Source organism: Strix aluco, chromosome 6, assembly GCF_031877795.1.
Source record: "Strix aluco isolate bStrAlu1 chromosome 6, bStrAlu1.hap1, whole genome shotgun sequence".
Classification (NCBI taxonomy): domain Eukaryota; kingdom Metazoa; phylum Chordata; class Aves; order Strigiformes; family Strigidae; genus Strix; species Strix aluco.
In genome coordinates this window covers 22402229-22429074 of record NC_133936.1, presented here as the reverse complement: position 1 = coordinate 22429074, position 26846 = coordinate 22402229, and the positions used below count along the sequence as shown (strand labels likewise).

Below are 26846 nucleotides of genomic sequence, written 5' to 3'. Positions count from 1 at the left end.
TGGGATTCTGAAAGTTGCCTCTCAGTAGCCTAGATTTCAGTTTAAGCTAATTTAACGGCTTCCTAGGTAAGCAAATTACTCTATGTTAAGTCTGTCCTGCCACGGCTAGGCTGCTTTGAGTATCCAAGACAACTTTCATTCAGACCTAAGAGAATAGCTATGTATTCCTGAAAATCCTACTATGACTCTTCTGTACGTGCACATGCCTTAGGACCTATGGAAAAAAACCTCACCTCCAGAATATACTACTTTCTGCAATAAGAACAGCGAAAATGTTGCATTCCAGCTTTCCACTGGACATGTTTCATTATGAAAAGGTAGGTGGAAAGAGTCTAGTGGCTTCTGAAAATACTTTTTCATTTTTACAAATACATAATATGTAAAACAGGCCAGGTGCACAACTGACCCGTCATGGCAAGATATTTTATCAGCTTCTTTTGCAGTTTGATAATTTTCTTCCTCTGCACTGACTTTCCCCTCAGTAATGTCAGCAGTGTGTAAGAGTCCATATTCTCTCATATGGCACCAGGGCTGTGACCCACTGTCCTAGCAGAAAAAAATCTGCTGAGCGAGTTGTAACGGTCCTCCTAGGAAATGCTGCTCAGGGCTTGTGATTATCCTTCCTACACTTCAGAGTAGCTTTAGTATTTCCAGTCAGAACAGACTGAACGAATTGACTAGAAAGACCACTGAAGTATGTGCCCCATGGGGAAGTGTATTTGCTGAATGTCTGTAAATCATATGAGAATACCAGCAATTTCTCTTTGTCTTAGCCAATGAATGAACAGAGGAATTGAGCAAAAATATGTATCTCACTGTGTTCAAGGTAAGGTTTTGACTAGCCTATTACAGCTGCTCTCCAGTGGTTTTATAGTTCCACAGACTCTGATCTGGAATGAACACCTTCAAGTATGTCCTGGTGGTGAGAAAAGAGTAATTAAGAAAGTCTGGGTGAACCCACAACCAGCAGAATGGATCTACATACATTGCTAAAACAGAAAAATGAACTTGTAAAGATGTAATTATTTCTAACAGGAGAAATCCAGATTATCTGTTGCTTTCTATCTCAGGCAGTCATGTGCCTTCTAGATTAAAAAAAGATTAAAAAATAAAACCAGATTTACAGCACTATTGAATCAGAATGGCAGGATTTTGATTCTGCGATAGGTGACTCACACAGTGAGACTATATTCTTTCATAACAGGATCCTTGCAACTACTTTAATAAAAAAAATAATTTCAGAGAATATAGTTATTAACTTTGGTTTGATCCTGATGGAGAGTTCACAGACAGCCCAATCCCACCATCACCCAGTGCTGTCTAAAAACTGATGCCGATACAGGATGGAAACATTTCTTAATTGCCACTACAGAAGCTACAGACCATCTTGACTTAAAAGAATTTCCATCACCCCTTCTTTTCCAAAGCCAGCTACTTAATACTGGCATCTGGATGCAGAGGCACAGGAACCTGGAAAAACCTGGGGACCAGGTGAGCTCACTGCCTGCATACAGCCACTAAATTGTCCACCACCCTCTTCCCAGCAAAGCACAGCACAAACAAACCGTGACACCTTGATTCTTTTGGAGACAGGGTTCTTACCCCACACACCACGTCAGAGGGGTCAAGAACCAGGAGCTTCTATCCTGCAGTCACCACTTTCCAGATTTTGCAACTTTGAGCTTTTGACTTTACCATGTTATATTTAAAATCCGTGTGTAACCCTCCCGGGCATGCAATGCATTACCAGTCTCTGCTCTGTACAAGCAACTTATCAAGGGATAAACCAGCCTGAAGTCACAAACATGTACTGCCACAAGTGTAATATATTTCAGAACGGATATACACTACATTAATCACCATTACCATCTTGAATTGGATTCTTTGCTTAGGAAATACTTGTTCTGCATAGCAAATAGATTCTACCTACTGACATGCTAGCCCTCTGAATAGTGAATACTGTATACAGACACGACATATGTATTATCTCACCTCTAGGACAATATCGGATGCATCATGGAGACATAACATCAAGGTTCCCACTCGTATCAGATTGGTTACATATGAGAAGCTTAGCAGAGTGACTGCTAGAATGTGATGTGTAAACATGATGCCAAAATCCTAGAGCAGCAAGAAGCAGGGAAAAAAACAAAAAACAATGAAGTAAACAGTGAGATTCAGTACTCATACAAAAATGGATGGATGTTTTTTTAAACCCAGCACTATGGTTATGTTACATAAAGATCCTGCTACATAAGTGCATTAAATACTTTGTTACATATTTCACTTTGAATAAAATAATCATTGTATGCTAAGAAAATGCAAAAATGTTATTAAAAGCTAGGTAATATCTACACTTCTCAGTTCATAGTAATTTAACCTAATGAAGTAAACACTTGTGGCTGAAGTTACTCTGAAAAGGCATATGTACATACAAATCAAATTACACCATATTTTTTTATACACCAAGCAACATACAATACGCAAAATAATGCACCATTCACAAGAGTTCAAACAGCTACAAAGGAATGAGAAACACATTTCCACCGCACTAGGAGTTATCAACAGTCACCTGCCAAGCACAACTGAGAGCTTTCACACAGCTGAGAATTCCAGTTTCAGTTTTTCATTTGTTTGTTTTTAATGAAGCTGCTTTCTCTTCACACTGTGACAGGGTCAGAAAAGTCTTCAAATGAGCTGGTACAGCTCCTCCTACTCAGATCTAATCTGTTGCCTCCCAAATGATGCAGTTTAGGCTGGTCTCCAGATCAGTAACTCTTGAGTTATTCGGACAGCAAGTAACTGTTACTACTGAAAAATACCGGGAGCGGTGAAGCTCCTGTAACATCACATTCCTAGACACATGCCAAGGGGCAGGCAAAGCAGAGGGAATGATCCATCTGCCTGGCATAGACTCCCAGACTGATTACTGAGAGAACAGGACCCACAGAGATGAGACTCTTCTCTGCAAGGTACCAAGTCAGTCAAAAAAATAGTCTTGCTGGAGTTTGCAGAACTACTCGCACAGCTTTGAGAAAGTGGTATCAAAACCCTGAAGAAAAGATCTCAGGCATCATTTGACTGGGGAGTTTCTCCATGCACCAGGTGCAAAGTTACTACCACAGCTCTCAGCAGATGTAGTGGCTCTCATGCAGGGCTGTCTGAAGTGAGAGTGATCCAGGCAGCCAGAAGCAGCAGCTCCTCGAAGCAGCCTGCTTGCCAAGCATCTTGGCAGGTGGAATTTAGCTTTCTGGCAGCTTTTGTGGGCCAGTCCTGCTGAGCTGTGGTATTCTTCAGCAGTCATATCAAGCCATTGCTTTAAATCCATTTTCTTAAAGCAGGTTGAACAAAAAGAGAATTAAAGGCTGTTTCCCATTCTACAGGTCTTAAGGGAAAACAGGGGTACGACATCTTAGTAATTTCAGTAACTACAAACCCACACGTATGGACCATTTGACCATACCATAATCAAAACAACAAAGCACCTACCTTATTCACTGGGATTAGAGGTAAACTACTAGCACTGCCACATGGCCATACTGCAGCCTAGCTCTTTACCTGCTTCAGCTGCAAATGTTATGGCACTGTTCTTCATTTTTCTTCTAACTGTAATTATGTTAGTACATAGGCAGTCCAAATGGGGGAAGAAGCCAAGTAGAAAATTTCCTCTGTTTTTATAGCTGACACATTCATGTTCTACAAATACGAGATTTCTAGTCCCTCTTAGGAACTCTTCAAGGCATTCCTGACAATATGGATTATTCCTAAGCAGCCCTGATGCTCTTGGGCAGCAGTCTTCTGCACTTCTGCACGAGTCTCCTTACAGAAATGCTGCCCAGGGAACTCCTCTAATAATGTTTCTTAAAAGAGACAGTTATCTAACTTTGCCAGCTCTGAAACAGAGAAGCTGGACTGACCTACTGAAAATTGTTAGAAAAAAGTAGCAATGATATAAATAAGACTACTTTTGTTATTCTGGTCCTTTCTTTCCTGTTTGTGACACTTCTTTATGTTAGTAATTAATACTATGCTTTGAAGATGCTACCTGTTAGATTTTAATTATACATAAGGGTAATGAACACAAAGAAACTAACGGTACAAGTCCTCATTAATGTCAAGTGGTACTTGTGTTCCCAGTTTACTCAAGCACTTTTACCCATGCACTGCAGAAGAGCAGCTGTACAGGAATGGGCTTTTCCTTTTTTTTAATGTATTTCAAACTGTATGCATGTTTGCGCAAGATGCATTTATTTACAGCAGATTTGTAGCCTCCAGTTGTAACTGCTGAAAGATGTCATGTGCCTGTGTCATGAAAATATGTGGCTGAGGAGAAAAGAACCTACTTGTGATACCATCAGTGGGAATAACACAGGGCAGACAACAGAGAAACACCATGGGCCTCAACTTTAGACAGGCCCTGTGGAATCAAGGCTTCTGCTACCCGTGTTTGTTTAACATGTCACACTGACTAAACTGCCAAGTGGCTATGCAGCATTAGTGCCACTGAAGAGCAAAACATCATCTTCATTAGTCACTTCAGCTTCTGGAAACGGGCTATGTTATAGATCAACAAGGAAAGCAAATATCACCAGCTAAAGGTTTCAACCATTACACTTCTAGTAAAGGTCTGCAAAATGTACACAGTCTAAATTCCTTTCCTCTGAAACAAAATAAATCAGCTCTATGACTCTTTTTTTTACTGAGTTTGAAGAAAGAGATCCAGGATCCAGATTTAGTGAAATACAGCATAAATTTTCTAGAATCAAAATGGAATATTCAAGAAAATTAGCAGCTACAGATTATTTTATTTTGGGAATGAGTGAATGACTGTCATTTTTTTAAAAAAGCAAAACACAGAAGCTCTAGGAATTGCCAAATGCTTGGAACTAAAAGGTGTGAATATACAGAAAGGTCTCCCAGATAACACACTGATTGACTAGAAATTTTATACATTCCTTTAAATACACCTGTCAAATATTTTTCTGTCAAACAATACTTCAGGTATCCAGAAAGCATGTAAATAAGCCTCACAGCTCATCAGGGGCTTGTGAGAGTAACAGAGTTCCCTGACCTAATTTTTCTTCTGTGTTTTACAGAAGAGGGGTATGAGAAACTGGACAGAGATGATAAAAAACCAAATCATACTATGTTGCAGTCTTTGAAAATGAAAACCCTTAAGGGTAGAACATCATGACAGCAACACAGTAGATATTTATGAAGCAAAAAACATGCCATTACAAAACTATAAAAGTTAATCTATTCAGTTCGCTGTCTTAATGTCAATGGTAGGTATGTGCAACAGCCTCAATAGTTTGCTTACACCTCTTCAACCAGGCAAAGATAATCTGGTAGAATTTGTAACACCTAAATAAAGATAAACATGTATTTGAAAGTCAGCAAACCAAGTGGAAGTAATTTTAAAGTCATGAATTTACTATTAGAGGAGAAGAATAAAACAAAGTTGGAAAACAGCAAGTACACTTGTCTTGAGCTACAGTGAGTAAAAGACCAGTGTTGGAGTTAGGCCAGTGCTGAGTGCTGGTGCTTTCAGAGAAGGCCTACTGCACCTCACCTTGAGAGAAACCCGGCTACATAAAAGCGTTGGCTGAATTCCTGCAGTGCATGAGGCTGCCAGGGCACTTTTGATCATCCCAGACTACAACACAGTCACTGCTGAATGTAAAGTATCTAAAATGATAACCAAGACTTAGATAAAAGTATTCCTCTCATTGTAACATGAAAACATCAACAGGTTGCTAAGGCTGAGAACAGTTCTCAGGCTGAGAACTGTTAATCTGCTCTATATAAGCTGTCGTGAGGTATTATGATAGCATCTGATATTAGCTGGCAAATTTCCTGCTTCTTCCAGTTAAACAGCCTTATTTAATATGGGCACCATTTCACACATTGCATGAGGTTTCCACATTTTTTACACTAAACCTAATCTTTAAAAGAGAACTATTATGGTGCTGCAAGAGCTGATGTCTCTGTCAAGCTTGTAGTACTTTTTGTCAACAGCTGTAAGCTCCTGGTGCTAACATTTTTCAACCTGTGGGTTTCCTTGGCAGCTTGCACTCGCCCCAGGCCACAGAACAGTTTTACTGTGTGACACCAGCACACGGTCACATTTCTTCTGTCTGATCTTCCTAGTTAGCATTTTTGCTTACACTACAAAAAGAACTGTCTTCACACTCCAAATTGGTCAGTGATCTAATAGGTTATTTATAAATATGGCATCTCTACTGTCTCCTGCAGGGTGCTTATAATGAAAGGCTTTTGACTTGCTATCACTGCACTGCACATATTGTGCTCCTGCTCTCTGCTGGACACTGGATGTTCTCAGACACAGCAGATGCATGGGACACTGCTCTGACCAGGTGCTCTGGGTTTAAGCACTGCATATCTGCAGCAGGGGTGTTACTTAGCTGTCAGAGAATCACTTCCCCATCTTCCATTCTATTTCCACAGTAGACTTCTGCAAAGTCATTTATATGTAACTGAGAAACAGACTTGCAAAAAATTTGTTTACTTGCACCTATATTATGGACAGGATCAAGCTTTAGGTCTGTGCTCAGTTCACCAATGGGAACAAACTCTCCAAGTCATGAGGGAAAAAGCTACAGCATTTGCTCCTGAAATATCTTAAATGAGAAAGGTATTACTGACCCTCCCAGTGGCCATTTTCAGAAGCGTACTTCCGCATTAAACCTAGGTGCTGTTCAGGTAGCCTCCAACTACTTTTCACATGAACAAAGCAACTAGTCAGGAATCAATTCAATATTCTTTAAAGATGTATTGTACTGCAAAATAGCAGTACTGTTGCAATTGCAGTGTTACATTTTCCTCTCCCTCAAGAGGTACACAAAGAAAATAAAATATAACCAATGGCACAATGCAGAGGGCTGAATATGAATGTAGGGAGGCTAATTAGACACAATACATTTCTGCAGCAATAACCTGAACATATCTGTAACGTTGTTGCAGAGGTTTGGCTTTGGTTGATATATTGACAAATGGCTATTCAGTACTGCTGGCACCTGCAGCTTATGTGTATTAGTCAATGTTACTCTTGATATACATTCACCTCCACTATCATACAGCTCCATTGAGCACTGTTTTTCTGTATCTCTGTTTTTTGAAACAGTGAGTTATACTCATTTCAAGCTCACGATTAACAGAATGTTTAGCATCTACAGACAATGCAAGCACGGGATTTACATGCCTTCATCCTAAATCGGTTTTGTTTACAATTTACCCTCTAATTCAATTTCTTGAGATTTCTACTTCTAGGAAAATTTGGAAATTCAAATAGAGGGGTGTTTTTCTATATATGTAGCTCTGACACAAGACTCCCAGGAGCACACTGTGTTCCAAATAGCAGATAAATTTATTCAGGACATACAAGATCCTTTATTTATCTTTTCAGAGTTATGCTCCTGCTAAAATTCTAGTAAACAGGGATTTTTTCATTAGCATAGTCTACAATCAATTAATTAAATAACAGCAGGAGACACATAAAAATATTATAAAATCCTTCCCAATGTTTTAAACAAGTAATTCTGCAACATTAAAAAACCCTGCAAGAATAGCTCAATGGACTGTTATTACAGAATGACTGTCGCGCTGCCTGTTCTGCTATGGACTAGCACTCTCCTTGGAGGAGAGAACTTGGATGAAGGAATATGGAACATGTTGCTACTGATACTGGAAAAATGTTTTTATCCGGCCAGTTTTATTTTCTTGATTAATAGCCCCTTAATAGCAATGCTCAGTTACTTGAAATTTCATAACCGTAAAGGTAAGATTAAATGTAACATCACTTTTTAATATTAAATGTATCCCTGTTTTTACCATCCCTTTGTAAAATTGAAAGCCCTCACAGATCTTACCGAAGTGATGAGGCAGTCTTGCTCTGTCATTGATATTTCATCATTTAACTCTTAGAATAAACAGTACATCTACTAGCTACTTTGTGTTCCAATTCCATTCAAGTCACTGTACGACAGCTGAAGGTTTTTTTGGTGATGCTACTTCTCCTTGAATATTTGATTACTCCAGGCTCTTCTTTCCATGCACAGAATAAACCCATATCATAGTAACGAGGAATAGAGTAAGACAAGGACTTCAACACCAGTTTCTCAGGGACGAATATCTGCAAGAGGTGGTGACTAGAAAGAACTGCATTTCCAGTTCACTGCACGGGTAATACAGATATTCCTCAAGGCAAGAAAGATATGTGCTTAAAGCTTTCAATGTTTTTAGTCTCATTGTTCTTACCTTTCTTTTGATGTCAATGAATTGAGAAAACATTAAGGACCAGTAGAATGACAATTCAACTATGTAGTAATAATGAAGGTCAGGCATCAGTGGCTGAAAGATGGAGATGAGAAAAGGTTAATAGAGTCTAACTGATATCACAAGGCAGCTGAGGTCTACAGGAGATGTGGTTAATCACAGGGGAATTACTGAATTATACATGAGCATCCTATGTAAACAAAATGGTGATGGTTGCCTCTTTCAAACTTTGAAGGCTCTAGAAAAATAAAGCTCCCCAACCTACCCTCCTCTTATGTTTTAATCTTGACAGTATTGTAATAATACAAAAAAAATTATTATGTTGTCCGTTTGGAACCTAGAACAAACTAAATTCTAAGTACACATAAGTCTGTTTTGAAAGATTACTTGAAACCTCTTGCTATACATCAGTAATGTGGGTTTAAAGCACAGCAAAAGAAACAATGCTAGAGCAGATTAGAGAAAAGTAATGCTAGTATGTAAGAGAGTCAGTCCTAGCAACTACTCTAATTTCCATGCAACTGTGCCTCCCCGCTAGTTATGTGTTCCATTGCAGTGATAGAGGGGCACCAGCACAGGAGAAGCTCCAGAGGGCATCTCCTGAGGGATTAAATAAACCATCTCTAGAGCAGTTCGCACTGGCACAACCATGCACCCAAGCAGGGCATGAGCTGTTTCCACTGGCAAGAGGCGTTTCAGTTGCCTCTTTTATTCCCATTCCCTTTTGCAGACCAGTTCTTTGCAGCTGAAAAACAGTCCTTAGGTGCCCACTGAATGCTCTGTGTAGGTTATTTAAATATAGACATATGCTTATGCTTTATGAAAAATGTGTACACTCAAAACCAATCTTTTAAAGCCATTTCTTGGGCCAATAGAATCCTTTTCTGTTTTAGTGAGACTGCCAGTAAGCTTTTAATTAGGTGTAATTAAAAAAAGGGAAGAGAACACGAGCTAGCAACGAACCACAACTATTATACTCATTATTGCAAGAGAACTCACTGGGGAAAATTTCTAGTAAAACAATTAAGATTGTCAGCTGCTTTATTAACAATAGCATTAGTATTTCTAAACCCATATGTAATGATAACGTAGGGTGATTCTAAATATATCACGGTTTCCTTGCATGAAAGGATCAATAGTGTGTGTCTAACTTCATTTAAATGTTAGGTTTCAGTTCCAGTAGGACTACTCTGTGCTTATGAGTAAATTGTCATCCAAATGATCTGTGTGACTATATCTATAGCAAATTCAGCTGGATTTCTGCAATGCTGTGTTGAGTAATTTACAAAGGATTTGTAGCAAACGAGATAGGAAATTTTATCTACCTAAGGAAAAAAAAAAAAACAAATTGAAAACCCAGCACTTAATCCTGATTAGCACCCAGTAGACATTTTTATCCCCAAGACAATGATTTTGATAATTACTTAATATTTGATGATTTGCTTTCTGATGAACCCTCTCCACTAGTAGCATGATTTTAGATACAGTAAGTTTTGTTGCCAAACAGAAAACAGGACTGAAAGGCATCAGTGACTGCAGCCATATCAATTCTGACAAAGAACTGTTCCTAAAATCTCTGAGGGACGAAGAGTCAACACTTGCCCCACTGAATTTCTTCTGCTGCTTCCTTGATGTTATTCAGTTCACCCTCCAGCCCTTGGGTAGAATCGATGTCAATATTTCTTGAGACTAAATGACCAAATTCCTTCAACCTTTCTCAGAGATCAAGATTTCTGGTCATTCTTGCTGAATTATCTCCACTGAACTACTTCCAACAGATACACAACCTTCAAGAACAGTAGCACGCAAACCTAAACACAGTTCTCCTGTTCAGCCTGTTCAGGGCTGTTCACTGTCACAAGGAATTCACGAGTCTTTCAGACAATACTCTTCTTCATACTTTCCAGTTTGGAAATGACTTCTTTTTTCCCTCCCTGTCCTTTAGGGAAAAAAAAAAAAAAAAAAAAAGGAAAAAAACCCCAAACAATATGCCCTAGACAGGTTAGACTCCTTAAATTGCAAACTCTTTGCTGGAGCTCTTGGAATTCAATGTCAATTATATTTGGATAACAGCTAGTACAATGCCTCAATGATCCCTACTGTGACTCCTGGATGCTGAATTTTTTTAAAAATAAAAAAATTTTAAAGAAGATCATGTTTAGAATTAGAATTCAGACTAATTAAAAAGCTACCAAAAGTCATCCTCAAAAGTTATTAAAATTTTTAAGACCATCTTACTAGGTCACATTAGAAACTTTTGTTACCTCTGATTTATAACAAAAGGAAAAATTATACCTCACAACTTTAATCTCTTGTTGCATCCTGTTATACAAAGGGTATTAAGGGAACAGGTGGCTCTTAGCTTTCCCAAAAGGGTTTCCAAAGTCTATTCCCAGCCCATATGCCTGATGATACTTTTTCCTCGAAAGGGCTACTTTACTCTTATTATTGATAATAATAAAAGGGAACATTTAATTAAATCACTGATCCTCACAACATTCATGTTGAAAGTTACTTCTATCAGACCAGGAGGCAAAATGAGGCAGTGGTACAGCCAAGACAGAGTTCAGGAGTTATCTTTTCTGAAAAATACATTGAATCCTTTAGAGCAGGTTGACTGCTCTCTTTAAATACATCCCATACTTGTCCAGTAGCACAGACTAATAGAAAGTACAGGAGAGATTTCTCAAAGCTTTTTGGGTTTGCAAACTTTGGAAGCCGCTGTTCAACCAGATAATGATAAAGTTTTTACCCTCCTCCTTTCACTTGTCCTGCTCCTTCTTCCCCTGGCAGAGAATAGTTGTTGGGAGTTGTAGGACTACATGTTAATCCTGGTGTTATTGCAGCTTCTGCACATTGTTGGAGCAACTGTGTTGCTGTGAAAGATGGCCAGATCTTGAACCTCGGAATTAAATATTCCTGGAACTAGTTAAAACCTTAGCAGTGCAGTAAGGAGTATACTGTTACCGTTCTTTTGACGATTGTTTTGAGGAAACCAAATTTCAAACTTGAGCAAAATTTTATTTGAGGACTGAAAGAGGGAATGAGTGCATCAGGACACAGCCCAAAAGGCCATTTTTACTTCAACAGTGGCGTTTTTCTCCTTAGTAAAGGAGATAAATGACTTAAGTCCTTTCTTTGAAGTTAAGTTATATACTTTGACCTAGATCAGAGAGAAACGCTGATGCTTTTGGAATTCATGAAAATACAGACATTGCTGAAAATAGAGACTTGAAACCATTCTCAATTCTCTCATTAATTTTTCCTTCTATCGTTGTAAGCTTCCATGAGCCAAGGACTGGATAGCTGCTATTTAAGTACCTAAAGGAGAAACACACCTTCTCTCTTCAGTCTCCTCTTTGATCACACCGACTGCCAGGGATTAAGTCTCACGCTGTATGCAGTATAACAACTACGAGAACTATACTGGATTTTCTCAACCTGTCAAATCTGAGGCTTTGCTAAAACTTACAGTATCCTCAGAACTTTGCAAAAAAATGACCATTCTACTGCCATTGCAGATGTCTGCTTTCACGGTTAGATCTCCCAGATCTGTTTTCAGATCTTGTGCTTCATTTCAAAACAGGTGTGACAGCAATGTTCATCTTCCCCATCTTGAACTCAAGCAAGACGGGGAGCATCTAGCAATGTTCTGAAATGCTGAGTAGCCCACTCATACTGACACAAATCTCCAACCGTAATAAAAACAGAGCTCTGCAGAGGTGTCATGTTTCTTTTTAGGCAGCACTGTAACTTTTACCTGATACGGATACCCGTTCCAGCACTGTCTGGTATTCCAGAGCCAGGGTGTCTGAGAGAGAAAGGAAAAAAAAAAGGTCTGTACACACCATTTTGGGCAATATAACTGTATATGGTTAATATAAGTGAAGGACAAAGCTACAGCAACAGCTTAAAATTTGCAATTTTTGATAGAGTATATGAAAACTGAATACAACAAGGAGATTCCTCAAAATTTCACAGCATGAATTAGAAGCAACTTGACTGTTCACAGAGACTTTTGGTGGGCGCAACATGACCTTACTTTTGCAGGAGGGCAGGCTGAATGTAATCAGCTTGTTCTCAGGTGGTCAGATCTCACATTACTGTGTCAATAGTACATTGAATCTTGACCTTAGGCTGCTCAAATATTTTAAAGAACATTCCTTGCATGTGCTGTTACATATATGCATCCTTCCACATAGGCTCCATGGATGTATCCTTCATCCCAGACACATCAGCTCAAGATAGCAAATCATACCTTTTACTTTGCTGGCTGAAGACACGACTGTCCTGAGATGATAGATATCGCTATCACACATAAAATACTCTGATATTTTAGGGCAACATGAAAGGTGTCAGACACAAATTTATTGTAGCATGCACCTACAGACTCTTGCATTGCAAAAAGCTGGGCAAACTAAAAGACTTGGGAATATGCAGCTCTGTTATACTTCCTGTTTCTTTGCTGCTTGCACAAGATTTATGTGATTATTTAACTTTCAATGCCACAAGAGAGCCTTTTAAATCTTTTCTTGTAAGTAGGTTGTTTTTTTCAGAGTTCTTTAGTTTTTACCTCCTTTTCTGGGCAACTAAATGAACTCAAGATAGAAAATACCATATGGACAAGCTCTTCTACCCAATATACTCAACCATTAAGTATTTCCACATTGCATAATAGGAACATGACCAAATCAACAGCTACCAAGCAATCACACTTCCCTTTTTGTTCACGAGCAGGAACTACACCTTTCAGATATGCATGTCTTCCAAAGCACAGCTGCATCTCAGGTCTGGACTTTGAGAAGCACATATCTCGAATACAAGTACCCATCCACTGGGTATCTCACTAGAAACATGAAAGAAAACTGTCGATCGAAGATCTTTATGCAACTCCTTTACATAACCTTAACTGCTCCACATCCAAATATAAAGGAGGCAGAACATCATTAGCAAGTGTCCTGGATTAAGGCACACAGACCCTTACAGCATTAAATGCTTCCACTAGATTACATTTTTTCACATAAATCCTCATTGCATGAGAGACGGCATTTTCTCGTTTACACCATCAGGTGGCGCAGTTCAGCTCAGGCAAAGCATAATAACAAAGTCATGCAAAATACAATGGGTAGTGTCAAACCAAATAAACACTAAGCAGAATGTTAAAGCGTCAGGCTGAGAATCAGGCTAGGTAGGAAGGATTTTTACCGTATCAAAAAACAGGATAAATGCTAGAATTATAGCCCAATTCCCAACTGATACTTAAGCTCTAATTGTGATTTGTCTTACAGAAGGTCCTTATAGCCTTTGTTGGTTAACAGTGATGTAATATGATTACTCAAGGCTCTTCCTAGTTTTTTTGAATGTGTCCTTCACACAGAAAATGAGATAAAACTTGCACACTCATACTCCCAGTGCTCCTGAAATGACAAGGAATAATTTTTACAGTAACCTAAGCAGTATACCAACATTAAAGTAACAGACCTGCTACAGTTTCTGATATGCCTCTCACAAGGATGCTGTAAGAATGACTAAAGTCCACCCATCCAAACTTCTCCTTTTCTCTATTAGGAATAATTATTTCATGCAAGCAATTTATTTGTTCAAACATCTCCACAGTAGTACTGAGTTTCCCTCATTTCACGCAACAAAAAAGGTCCACAGCCCCTCTGCAAGTGTTACTAATATAATGTAAAATATTTCTGTGTGACAGCTGCAAAAATTAGATCCATTCAAATATTGTATGATAATTCATAGTTTTAGCCAGGTTTGAAAAGCTGTAACTGTCTTTCATATCAGATTCATCAAGAGATAAGAGGTGCTTCCTACCCCATTATTTTGCTACCTAAATTACAGGTGCTAGCAAAAAATGCTCATTTTTCTCTTTCAAATATTATGACATCTTAAGGCTTCTTCAGAGAGAAGCCTGCTGTAGGAGCTGCAGATACAGAGGTTTATGTGCAGCTAAAATGCTGAATGCTAAATAAAATAAACTTCACTGGAGGAACCCATAACCAGAAAGCCTGAAAGGATACCACAAACTGACAAACAATATAATATATGCATTGAGCCTCAAAGACCAACACACTGCAGAACATCTGCCTCTTCTGAGCCACATAAGACTGAACCTAACTTCTCCATGTAGACCATCATTATCGTTGGAGCAAGAAGCATCTTGTTTAGTCCTCTGTGAACCTCACAGCTGCAGGATATTCTGTGCAGGCTTCAGCAGGAAGGAGAGAATCCTAAAAAAGCCCACACAGTCCACAGTGTGACAGCATGGATTAATCAGAAAGGACCTAATACCGGCATTCTCAGGCCTCAGCTGAGCCCTGTGTGTGCTCACAGGATACATCAGTGAACTTCCTCACACCACGTAAGCTCACCGTGGAGCAGAGCCCAGCTCTTCCTGAAAAGTCCCATGATGGATGGGGAGTAAAGGTCAGTGACTTGGCTTTGCAACAGATCCTTTTTTGATGAACATGAAAATTATGCTATTGCTTTCACTGCCTGTTGAATACCCAAATTTCCATTTTACTTCTTGTTTTCAGTATATAATCTCTAAGGAAGGGAGGAGCCTGAGGGGACTGGAGATGAGAGGAAATGCAAAGATCCTGGTAACAAAAAAAGGCATCCTTAAGTTGGAAACAGAATATTAAAAACTTCAGTACCAATTATGTCAGGCACAAAGCACCAGTCCTACAAAGCTGGCACCCTCCCTTACAGAACATAAAGGAGTTCAGATGGAAACTTAAGCTTTACCACACTTCGGTGCAGTGCCTAATCAGTACAGTATCAATGACAGAGGAGGATGATAAACAGCTGTTGAATCTGCTGTCATTTACAGTATTAAGGAACAAATCTCTATTATTTTCGTTTCCTTACAGGAGTATCTGTCAGAAGCTCCATCAAACCTCTCTCCAACTCTGTGATTAAAGGGAGTAACTTTGAAGAACTCCTTCAGAAATAAAATTTCTCTTGAGACAAGGGAATGACTGAGGATTTTGGGGAAAAAAAAAAAAAAGAACAAATGATTTGAGATGTCTGTAAGCTTAGACAGAAGCCTCAGGTTGTTCTGCATCCCTTGTCCTGTTCACTTATTTTTAGAGAAAGCTTCTAATTAGGCCCTGGCTTTCAGAAGCCCCAAAGCAATGAAAATCTGCATGTCCTTCTCAAAGTGCTACTAGTACCTAGTATGTGAAAGGTCAGTTTTTTGATAGTAAATGGAGAAAAAAAAAAGAAGTACACTAAAAAAACCTTCCATTTGTGATCAGTTCCCTAGACAGCTGATTTGACTGAAAGGTATTTTTGTGTGTATTTTATCAGGGAGGCAACAAATGCATCTGATGAAGTATTACTTTAAAACAACAAGGTAAATTTTGGTTCAGCATACAGTAATAAAAATAAGTAAGAATACCCCTCTATCATCCACATGTACTCAGCAGAACCCACTGAGTACAGGAAACACATGAAGGCCACAGGCTAGGTTCTAAGAGACGGATGAGAGCCGCATGTCACGAACAAGTACTTTCCATACTGTCAGCAAGCCAGCCATCAGATGTGTGTGTATCAGGCATGTCACAGGTGTGAGTGAATTCCACCCACATTTTATAGAATTAGCTTGTGTCTGTAAATTTAAATATATATACATGTAGATTACATAAATTTGCATGATAACTGCTTTTCAGCAGCTAAAGTTACTTCCACAGCTCGTCTCACTGCAAGTTGCTGTATCAGCAACTGAGTCACTTTCGCTCGTACCCGGCACAACTAGAAATCCCAATATGCAAGTTGTACCCACAAGCACTAGTGTTGCTTTGTCCTTGGAAGCCTGAGCCTATAGATAAATAAGAGATGTGCAAAAAACAAATACACTGTTGCTGGCACTCATTTTTTTCTTTTTGTAGTCTATACACTTGAAACAAGGAACATACTGAAGAAACACTTTCAGAAGTACACCACTAAGACTCATGACAGCAAAACCCAGCTCTCCACAGAGCAGGCTTCTGCCCTAGCAGTCTGGAGTACTAGAAAGAGCTGTTACACACCCGATTTACTCCTAACCACAGAGGCATATTGTAACTCCCAAAGGGGTTCTTCCTAAATTCCCAGATAAGTAAGAAAAATCTTCTGACTTTTCCTGCAGATAAAGAAATACAATCTGTCTACTGTTTTTATCAGAATACAGCATGTAAAAATCCAGGAACACGTGACAGAAACCCCACATCTCACAAAATGCTCAAAACCACATTTCAAACCAGAACGAGACATCGTCAGTCCAAAAAAAAATATTTTGAGTTGCTTTTGAAGTTAGAAAACTTTTGACCGTGTAAAAAAAACCCAGCACAATATAGAAATCCTGAGCATTCGCTGTGTCTCTGCAATCTCAAAAGGCAGATTTTATCTGGCTTGGTTAATGTATTTGGATACAGCTTTACATAATTTGTCTCCGACAGCTACAAGCAATATTAAGTGGAACAGAAATTAGCACTATTAATTAAAGTCAAGATAATACTTCTGGCAAAGTTCTACCCACCTCATTTATTTTGGGCTGATATGGGCAAAGATGTTTCACGGCATTTTCATCTCTTGCTCTTCATGGAAACAAGTGGTACAACTGAGGCCAGAAGATTTCCTCTTGATTAGTGTTTACTTAGGTCCCCAAATGCTGTGTGCAATTTGCTCTTACCCCTAGACTTAACATTCGTTATCTGATGCACACGTATGACATATGACATATACGTACTCTTTTCCTCAACAGCAGCTGCCTTTTCCCACCGCAGGCAAAACACCATCTCCTGCTCATGTGGTCCGACATCTTGCCATATTCTGAGCTTTACAGTTTATCTACCTAAGAGTGCAATTGTAACAGCAGGGAAGGAGGAGACTACAATCTCTCGGTTGACTGCAAAATACAGAAATATTTAACACTTCTCACGTCTTTTATTATCCAGGAACTGAAAATTACAGGCTTTCAGCAAACAGCACCTTTCATAACATCAGCAGAAGGACAATTATTCATAACTAACTGTTGTTTTGGGGTGTTAGGTTGTGGGTTGTTTTTTTTGCATTTGATCTTCTACATTTTGTAAATTAAATAGTATCTCAGTGTTCACTTTTTTTCCCAATTATGGCTAGGGATTATAGCAATTTTTTTTCAATATATTAATAAGCAGTCCTCTTGCACATCACTTGGTTGAATAAGCACTCACTTAGAGGGGAATTACTTAAATTGCTTGCTTTCTTTTTCTTTTTGCAACACCTGCATCCTCTTGGCACGGTGTGCTGAATGGCTGCTGACGTTAGAGAAAAAGTCAGATTACCAGGCAGTACAAAAAGCATCCTTCTGTAGTTTCCCATGCCAGGGGCAATATGTTCTAGTGTAAAAATGACTCCACCCATTTACGGTAAAACCAAGAGATTTTTCAATAAATTTATCTCTTAGATGCAAATTCCACAGTGACGCTGGGTTTCCTTCATCATCTTCTTACTTGGCTCAATAGGGATCCGTGTAAGTGTAGACTACTGCAGCCTTTCTCTCTTAAGGAGAGTATATACCCATGAAAACAGTTGCTTCTGCGTATAACGTACAAACTAATACACTTTTTTTCCTCTTAACTACAGAAAAACTCTGGTATTAATTGTTGTCAGAGTTTTACAAGTCACAGAAAGTGATCTTTCCTTTTTCACAAGTACCAATATTTTGCAGCATTTTTCTCTCCAGCAGAAAGAAAATTAAACTCTTCCTCATTTTCCTTGATTTTTAGAAGAAGATTTATAAGGGAACAATCAGAACATTCTGAGTCAGCCTTTCAAAGTTTCTATCACCTTCCACTAAGCTTGCCTGGCCTCCAAGGACTTCAGATTTATGATGTCCTGGAAACTTTCTCTGGTTACCTAAAAATGTGTTTTTTCTTGTTATCCTTAGAAAAATTACCCTGGATAAGACAGGATCTGAACCATGTACTACTTAAGCTACTACTTAAGCACTTCTCATATTAAAGTCTCACTGATTTAAAAAATACATCAGTTTCCAGTGTCTACAGGCCACCTGTGACAGCAGGCACTGAGGGCACAACCTTAGCAGCAAATGATGCCAACAGCACTGGCTGGTGTTGTTTACAGCAGGTTGAACTTTGGAATAAACTCATTCTCTGGAAACATCAGTGTTTAGTCACCTACACATCAAAATTAAGTATCCTTCCTCTACCCACAAAGTCACTGAGTTCTGACAAAACACCATGCTAGGAACAAAGAGAATTCAGCAAAATGACAAAATCTGTGGCTACTATTTTACATCAACTGCTGTGTGTTCTTCCTTCCAGTGACCGGTGATTTGGTTTGGGATGCAGTTGCTTCTCACACCAGAAATAGCATTTTCATAAATTCTTCACAGACCCAAGCAGTCGTTCATATTTCTTGGCACAGCCGACAATGGAAGTGAAGACAATGTGACACACTGCCGATGAACCTCCTAGGTTCTCTTCTCATATATTGTGACTAAGCAAGCTGTTACAAGTTTCTGCAGAACTGTTTTTTTCTCTAGAGCTTAGTGCTCTGTGTCTGCAGAAACAAGGTGTTAGGGGGAAAAATGCTTCTGCAATGAAGAGCGTTCAGCCTTTCCTCTCAGCAATCTGCACTGCTGATTTCCAAATGTAATTAAAAATTATACTTCTACTAATCGGAAACTGTAAAATATACGGAAGGACGCATAAAAGGACAAGATTAACAACAATCACTTGAAGATGCACTTGACATTTCAAATGCAAATATATGTGTGTGCACAAAAATATTTTTAGAAGAAAAATGAATTCAGGTTTGGATTTATTTACATAAAACGATCTCTGGAAAGGCAGAGTAAGTTCCATGCACCACATACATCCACTTTTCCCTTTAAAAATATGATGTACAGAAATCTGGTGTTTATGTCTTGTGCTGATAAACACATATTCAATTTCCAAATGATGTGGAAAGTGAAGATTGCAAAAAAGAACAGATAATCCTAGAAAATCTGAAAGGGTCCTAATACTGAGGCATCACATGCACTGAACAGAAGTGAAGAACACTCCAGCTGGAGAAGGTGTTGCATCTCCCGCCCTTGCTCTGACCAGCCAGTCACCAGTCCCTTTACCAGTTCTAGCCATCAAAATATTTACTCTTATGTGCACACCTTCTTCCTCTGACACTTCCTTTGCTAGTTGCTTTGTAGTAAGCAAAAACTTTTGCCTTCATGTGTAATGGTAACATTTTCAAGGACTGTTTTGTCATGAGCAAGTTGGGCAGCCAGTGGTGCTATGACAGTTTAGAGCAGCTGAAGGTCTATACAAATGTTGTAGAAGTCAGACTAAAGTTCTACTTGTTTGAAGGTAACAGGTTTCCCAGTGACACTACTCAACATATTTTGTAGTTGCTCTATCTGCACAGTAATAAGAGTGCATAAAAAGTAGCAGACACATTCAGCCGAGCACTCCAGATGCCTGGTAACACTTTGGTGAAACAAAGTGGCTGTAAACCCATTAGCTTTACAGCTGCCTTGTATTTTTTGATCGCAGAGCCAGACCATATTGGTTAGCCTAGAATTTTCATCCAAGAGGATATTTATGAATTTATTTTATTAAAAGAGACAACATGCAACTGTATGGTATGGAATTAGTTTGTAAAGAGAGAGTGCTGAGGTTTACACTTGGTAAACCAAACCTTCTCTAGTTCTCAAGGCCAAGATTTATCTCCAGAGAGGCAAGAGTGGTTTGAATCACAGTGCCATTACAGGCAGCTGGTGAGGAAGCCTTTTGGCAGTGAACTCCTCATTCTCAGTGCTGTCACCAAAACCTTGTCAGAAGAGCTGACTGTTTCTAAACAGAGACACCACCAAGTTCCACCTGATGACTGAGGGAGCAATGACTGAGGGAGCAGAGCTCTTTCAGACAGGTTGCTGGAACAGGTGGGCCAAAAGCACCCCATCTCCAGCATACCAGCATGATGGTCACTAGATAGGGACCCATTTCTAAGCACTTCAGTCACTGGGCACAGCTAAAATGAGGCATAACCGTAAGCAACAATGAGTAAGGACAGACTAAAGCAACCTCTTCCCTTCCCACTCCTGCAACTGCTGTATTTTTCTGAGGTTAGTGCCTATGTATTGCATCAGGGCAATTCACCCATGGTCCTGCAGGTGTCTTTACTACAGAACTACTTCTTGGTGTATTTAATAATGCCACAAGTATTAAGTACTGCCTGGAAAAAGCCTGGTGAGAAATCTCTCTCATATTGCATTTTCTTCTAACAGAATTAGAGTGGGGGGAAATGTTAATTGATTTTAACATAAAAACACAGTTTGCAAGGAATTATTTCCTGTTCACTGAATCAGTGGCCATGATAACATTTACTTCACTAGAGCAAAGGAAGACAACCAAAATAATTTCCCAAACCTTTAAAAATGTCTAAACCTACATACAATTTTATGTCCATTTCCTCTTTGGTTTTCACCTTCCCCCTCAGGCTGAGGAAATGTAGAGATACAAACTTTTTGTTGTTTCCATTCTTGTGGTGTTTTTCTGCAACTGATCTATTAAAACAACAATCAATAAGAGTGGCTGGTAGGGATGAGAACAGAGGAACTATGATTCTGTTTTATAACTGCTAAATTTATATTAAGTTTTAGTATAAAACCATAAACAGTAAATTTTGGGTGCAGCAAAAACCTAGAGTAACTGGGCAAGAGGAGAGAGTTTACTCTCCCCCAGTTTCTTCAGTCTACAAATCTTGGGGATGGGATGGGACAACAACAAACAGAAATCAAAAATCCCTGGTGAAACTTCCTAAGTCACATGTGAGATAATAGCAGTTAAAAAACAGAAGCAAAACTCTGAATTAGATTTGAACTTAAGTTAGCATGGAGAAATACTGCTTTATGTCATTGTTCAATGGCAAGTAGCTGAGACCATCAGGAGAAATGAGAAAACTCTGAGAGGTATAACAGGGTAACACTGGAAGGGAATATAATATGGAAAAAAAAAAAAAAAGCTCACCAATAATATATTTATTTAACTGGCAAACTTCTTTTCCCTGCTACTTTAAGAGTAAAGTGAAGCAGCTTTATGACTTGAACCCCTTATAGTGTAAAAATATGTATTATTGTACAGGTTATACTAGCTAAATGAAGGTATAGCTATTCTGCTCCAAGTCACTGCCTCAATATTGAGTTCAACTCAATAATGGCAACACAAAGCACTAGTCAGATTATTAATAACCTGCTTTTACATCCAAAAATGTACTCTTTGCTTGGGTTTAATTAGCTGTGGAAAACTGGACTGCTTCATTCATCTGAATAGCAAAACATGAAAAGCTCCTGGCAGTGGAAAAGTGCTGTGCAAGATACTTTGCTACAGGTATGAATGAGCCACCTTAGTTTCCAGATGAATTAGGACTATTTTTATCATAAAATTGCCCCAAATAAGACACTTCAGGAAGTATTTCCTCCAGATCTGTCATTTTTATATATAGGACACTGAAAAATTTCTATCTTTCAGAAAGCTGGGCTACCAGTAAGATGCATACTGTGCTGAAGTCAAAACTAGTAATCAGTCCACAGGGGGACACAAGGTCTGGTGGCCTCTCTTTCATTGCCCTGAACAACAGTTCAAGTAGTAAAGTAGTAAAGATAGTGTAGTAGTAAAGTAGTAAAGATGCTGTGTATGGCTTAGTACCAGTTTAACTCTCCAAATTGCTGATTACAGAGCATTTATTTTTTACTCTGATGTTATTAAATACCCCCAGTTGGATTCCAAGCAGATAAAGTGAAATTCAATTCTAAATATATTTTTTAAATTAGGGCGTTTCTTTTCCTCCCCATGCTTATGTCAAATTTGTCCCCACTGTCTACATTTGAAAGTCCTGTTGCCATCAGTGTCCTATTACTGAATTAGGATATCATTAATATTTCCTTTTGCTTGTTTCTTTCAAAAACCTTCTGTTTCCTTTCAGCCACAAATAAATTCTGCCAGACGGCTTAGCTTTGTCCTCTTTTGCCTGATCCAGCTATTATCTTAACTTCCAACAGCTTACACAATAAATTATTTCCTATGCTGACTGGTCTTCTCTTATGAATCCTCATTGTCCAAAATGCATTAATTTTCCTTGTTGACGTACACTGAAATGTTGGAGTCATTTAAAATTAAGTTTTTCCACTGACTTTGATCTTTCTCACAGCATGACTCATGATTTATATCTCAGACATCCAAAGCACTCTATTAATCTCTCCTAAATGCCCTCAACAATTTTTATGCCCTTTTGAAGAGATATCTGAAACAAATTCCTTTTCCATTAGATGGAATCTAACTTTGGTCTTACTGGAAACCTTTTCCACTCATGATGCCATGCATTTCCCCTTTTTCACAACAGCATTCTTCAGGAGATTCTGGCATGAGTGCTCTTTCCTGCTTGCACAGTGAATTAGAAATTGTTTTATTCAACACCTAATTCTCAGCCCTACTTTCACGGAAAGGAATAAGAGTATGATTAGATTTTAACATCCAAAATTATTTTAGCTTAACAATTTCCATCACTTACAGATACTCATCAATTTGTTTTCCAATTAAAAAAAAAAAAAGTAATAAAAAAATGCCAGAGAACCCAAATCAATTTTAAAGCAAGTACAATCTGCCAAAAGCAGGCTTGATTTCCTCCCTGAGTGGCATACGTATCACATTATCACTCTGTTAATAGCACAGTAAAATATCAAATATCAGCACTGTGTTAAAAGGGCTGCAGAGTGGCCTCTGACATTCCTCATTTAAATTAGGGTATTTATCCAGTATCAGGCAGATAAGCTCACTGAACAAAAGTAATTACAAGGTTTCAGTAATAGATAACCTTTCAGATATAACATGGGAAGGAAACATCACAACAGATGCAGACTAGACTAGAAAAAGTGCCCAACTGAATGCCTGCTTCAAATAATTCAAGAATGGAGGAGACAAGAGGGCAGCAGCAAGGGCTCTGGAGGCAAACCTCTTGCTTCAAGCTCTTGCCACATCATCGTTTCCTAGTCAGTTCTGGTTTACCTCGGTAGTAGATATTTCACAAACTCATGCTTTGGTATCTCATCATTAAACCAGAAAAATTTTGTCTGGTTTAAGTAGTCTCATTCTAAGAATCAGACGGTAAAGTATTCCAAAAAGCGGTGTATTTCCAAGATACTGTGTTTCTTGTATTCTTCTGTTCTGCAAAATATCCAGAAGCATTAGCTTCATGAAAAAGTAGATGCAGCAGGTATAGCAAGAGGAGATGGAAATGATAATTGAAATACTGACCATTCTGATGCATCTAATTTTTTTCTGCTCCGAATGACCTAAGTAACACACAACATGTTCTCCAAATAGCTTTCCAATAGCTGAGAAACTTTCACAACAGAATCAAGTCTGTTCTACTGCTAGAAAGACTAAAAACTGTCTAGGGTGTTGGACATTTTCAATACAGCAATTTATTTTTCAATTTGGCTGCCGCTGGTGTTCTGCAGTACATTTTTTTATACAGTTTAGATCTACCAAAACTGATTCCTATCTGTGATGAATCTTTACAGCAACATTAATCCAAAAGTTACAAAAACCACAGCTACCAACTGCTGCCCTGGGGAACTCAGCTATTACAGGTGATCTTTGGTGTAGGATAGCTTCCAGTGGGAAGAGTTGTTGTCAGTACTTTAAGCATGCATGATGTCCTCTTATGATTCCCATACAAGACTGAGGAAAAATGAATTTATTCTTTCTTTCTAATGACAGTAGTTGCTCAGAGTGCCCATGAAGGATGTTCTCTATGCACTGCAGAAACTTTGTGTGAAAAATTTGAAACTATTACTTTCTGTATTCAAACTCTTTTATTTCCTCCAGTATAGTATCATTAATATTCTAACTAAAACCCCATTAAACTGCAGCATGACCTTTGTTTTGAAATGATGAAAAGGTAATTTCACAATCCTGAGCCAAATGAAGATCTAGAAGTCCAAGTAAACCACTTGACACCTCTGTATCTGTTGGTTTCGGAAATTGTGCATTCCTCATGAATCAGAAGCAAGTGATCAGTCCAGCTGGAGTGGAGGGGAAGACCCTATACAGGAATCCCATGAGAGCGATCTCAAAGTCTAAGTGCTTTTATTCAACAGGACATTTCTAAGTTATCATACTTGTAAAACACAGGGCTTTTTGGAAGCACAGTATCAGCACTATATACTGGTTGGTTATACTTATACATGTTATAGGAATATATAGTTATATTTATTTACCTGCAATCTAACTTGCAACAATGCACGAATCCCAGAGCAGAACACTGATGACCCAGTGACTGCAGGTTTCATTTCAAACAGGGTAATTTTCAAAATTATTTCCCATTTATTTCTTCATTTCTCAATGCAATACCAACTAAAGGAGTAACATAAGCTTGTTTGAAAGCACAGTCAGGGATCTCCTCTATTAGCAGCTTCATTCCACTGCAGACCTCATGGTATCATGACCTAGTGTGCACAGTAACCACAAATACGGCACAGCTTCCCAAGTAAGTATAGCAGTTAAAATGTCAACTTCGAAACTTGTCATCAAGCTCGAAAGATTCCTTTTCAACAATGTCTATACAGAATCAGTGACATTAAGAAAACTGCTCATGGTCATACTCTGCTTGAGTGTCTGAACAGCTCTTTGCAGATACAGACACCTTTGCTACAACACAACTGCTCTCTCATGAAACCGGCGGGATGACTTCAAAAGCATTCTTAAAAATCACGGTTCAGTAAAACATTGCAACCAGCATGAGGCTTTTGAAAAGGCTACCATGTGTACCTCCCGTAGCGTGACTACAGTGAAGAGTTACTGGACAACTGAGAAAGACCAGTTGGCTTCAAAGCAGCTGTACCCTGGCTTGCTTCCCCTGCACCTCCAGAGCTGATCAGTCACAGTCTTGGCTGCCCTGTCTTACTGAACCGCCAGGTGACAGGGCATGGTATCAGAAGGGGAGGCAGAAGCACCCCGTTCTCACTAGCACTTTGGAAATTGCAGTGTACAAAGATAGAGCTCCTTATTTATTCTCTTCCTGTTTTAGAGAACTGACAGGAACAAATAACCTCTAGAAAGATGAAAGACCCTGATGCCTTCTGAACCACAACTGACCCTGAGAGCTAAATCAAGGTCACTGCTATCTGTTTCTTTGGGAAAACGTGTTGATAGTGGATAAAATGATCATGGTAAAAAGATGGCAACAAGAGGGGAATGAAACAAGGTAGCCTTTCTGTAGTCCACAGGAACATACCAAACCTGCAGACGTACAGGATTCTCAAATCCACTCCCCAAAATAATAAATCAGTTCAGGAAGTGGGGAGAAGCAGTGTAGCAATCTGAAAAAAAAAGATAAAAGTAGAAAATACTGACATAAGAGGTAGCTGAGGAGTATATGGGAAAGGAAAGACTATATAGAATTATATAACATCTAGTTTCTCCCCAGAACAGCTCTACCACTCCCAGTGCCAACAAGCCCTGAGCTGCACAAAACAGAATTGACCACAGGGAAACTGGCTCCTATGACACACCAGCCTTTCCAAGAGAACTGCGAGGATAAAGCTGCACCTCCTCCCAACTACTCATCTTCAGATAATCCATGAGATTTCCATGGCCATTCTTGAGATAGAGAGGCCAGAAAACAAATGCTGTACAGCAGGTAGAAAACTACCAGTGATCTCACGCATGTCAGCCTTTCCAAGCTCAGGTCATTCTTTGCAAGGCTACACAAAACAGGCCAGGAAAAGAAAGAAACAAGTAACCAACCAAACCTGTACCTTCCATTGTTCCATGCAGATAACAACTTATCTCTTAGGGGAACAATTAAGAAAAACCAGCATCAGTGTCAAAAAAGCCTCATGTTACAGCTGTGAAATTGGAACCTTCCTTGTTTATTAGACAAAGTAATTCGCAACCGAATTAAGTTGCTTTCTTAAGTCAGTGTAGGGAAGTGTTTATGATGTATGCTGAGCATCCCATAAGCCTGCTGAGACCCTATATGGCTGAGAAAGAAACAGGTGAACAGAGTACAATGAAATATGTCTTTTATAATAGAGAAAACATATACCTTGCTCTTTAAAATAGTAAGAGTGACTTAATTCAACCTTAATTCTCCAATTCTGGAAATAACTTTGGGATAATACTGGCAGTGTGTGGTTTTCATTCATCTGTCTTTTAAGAAAAGTTTCCATTTAAAGGAAAGATTAAATGGTATAAATGCACACAGAAGTGCTGTAGTGATTTTACATGAATAGTAACTCCTTACTTTTCTGGGAGCACCTGAGCTATACTATTACTTCAGCCAAAAGTAAGAATCCACCCCCTCTTGGAGGTTCTTCAAAGCATCTTACCATGACTAACCAGAGCAAACAGAGTGACAGCAGTTGCATTTTATTAGGTCCTGAACCTGACTCAACTTATCAGCTTAGTGACCAGAAACTGAGACACACATTTCCTTTAAGGAGGGAGTGTATGCTAGTGTTTCCAAAATTGGTTTATTTAACAGCTAAAATA

At 38.8% G+C, this 26846-nt stretch overlaps 1 protein-coding gene across 3 annotated transcripts in view; it reads right to left on the bottom strand.

Moving 5' to 3' along the window:
• CERS6 (ceramide synthase 6) overlaps positions 1 to 26846 on the bottom strand; it is a 135668-nt gene that overhangs the window by 28130 nt on the left and 80692 nt on the right. For all 3 annotated transcript variants that reach the window (XR_012623786.1, XM_074829024.1, XM_074829025.1), the window contains exons 5-7: positions 12056 to 12106; positions 8278 to 8370; positions 1993 to 2121 (exon numbers count right to left, since the gene is read on the bottom strand). Coding sequence is in view for 2 of the 3 variants with exons in the window: in XM_074829024.1 (XP_074685125.1) it covers positions 1993 to 2121; positions 8278 to 8370; positions 12056 to 12106 (273 nt within the window). In the remaining variant the exon portion in view is untranslated. The remainder of the gene's footprint in view (positions 1 to 1992; positions 2122 to 8277; positions 8371 to 12055; positions 12107 to 26846) is intronic.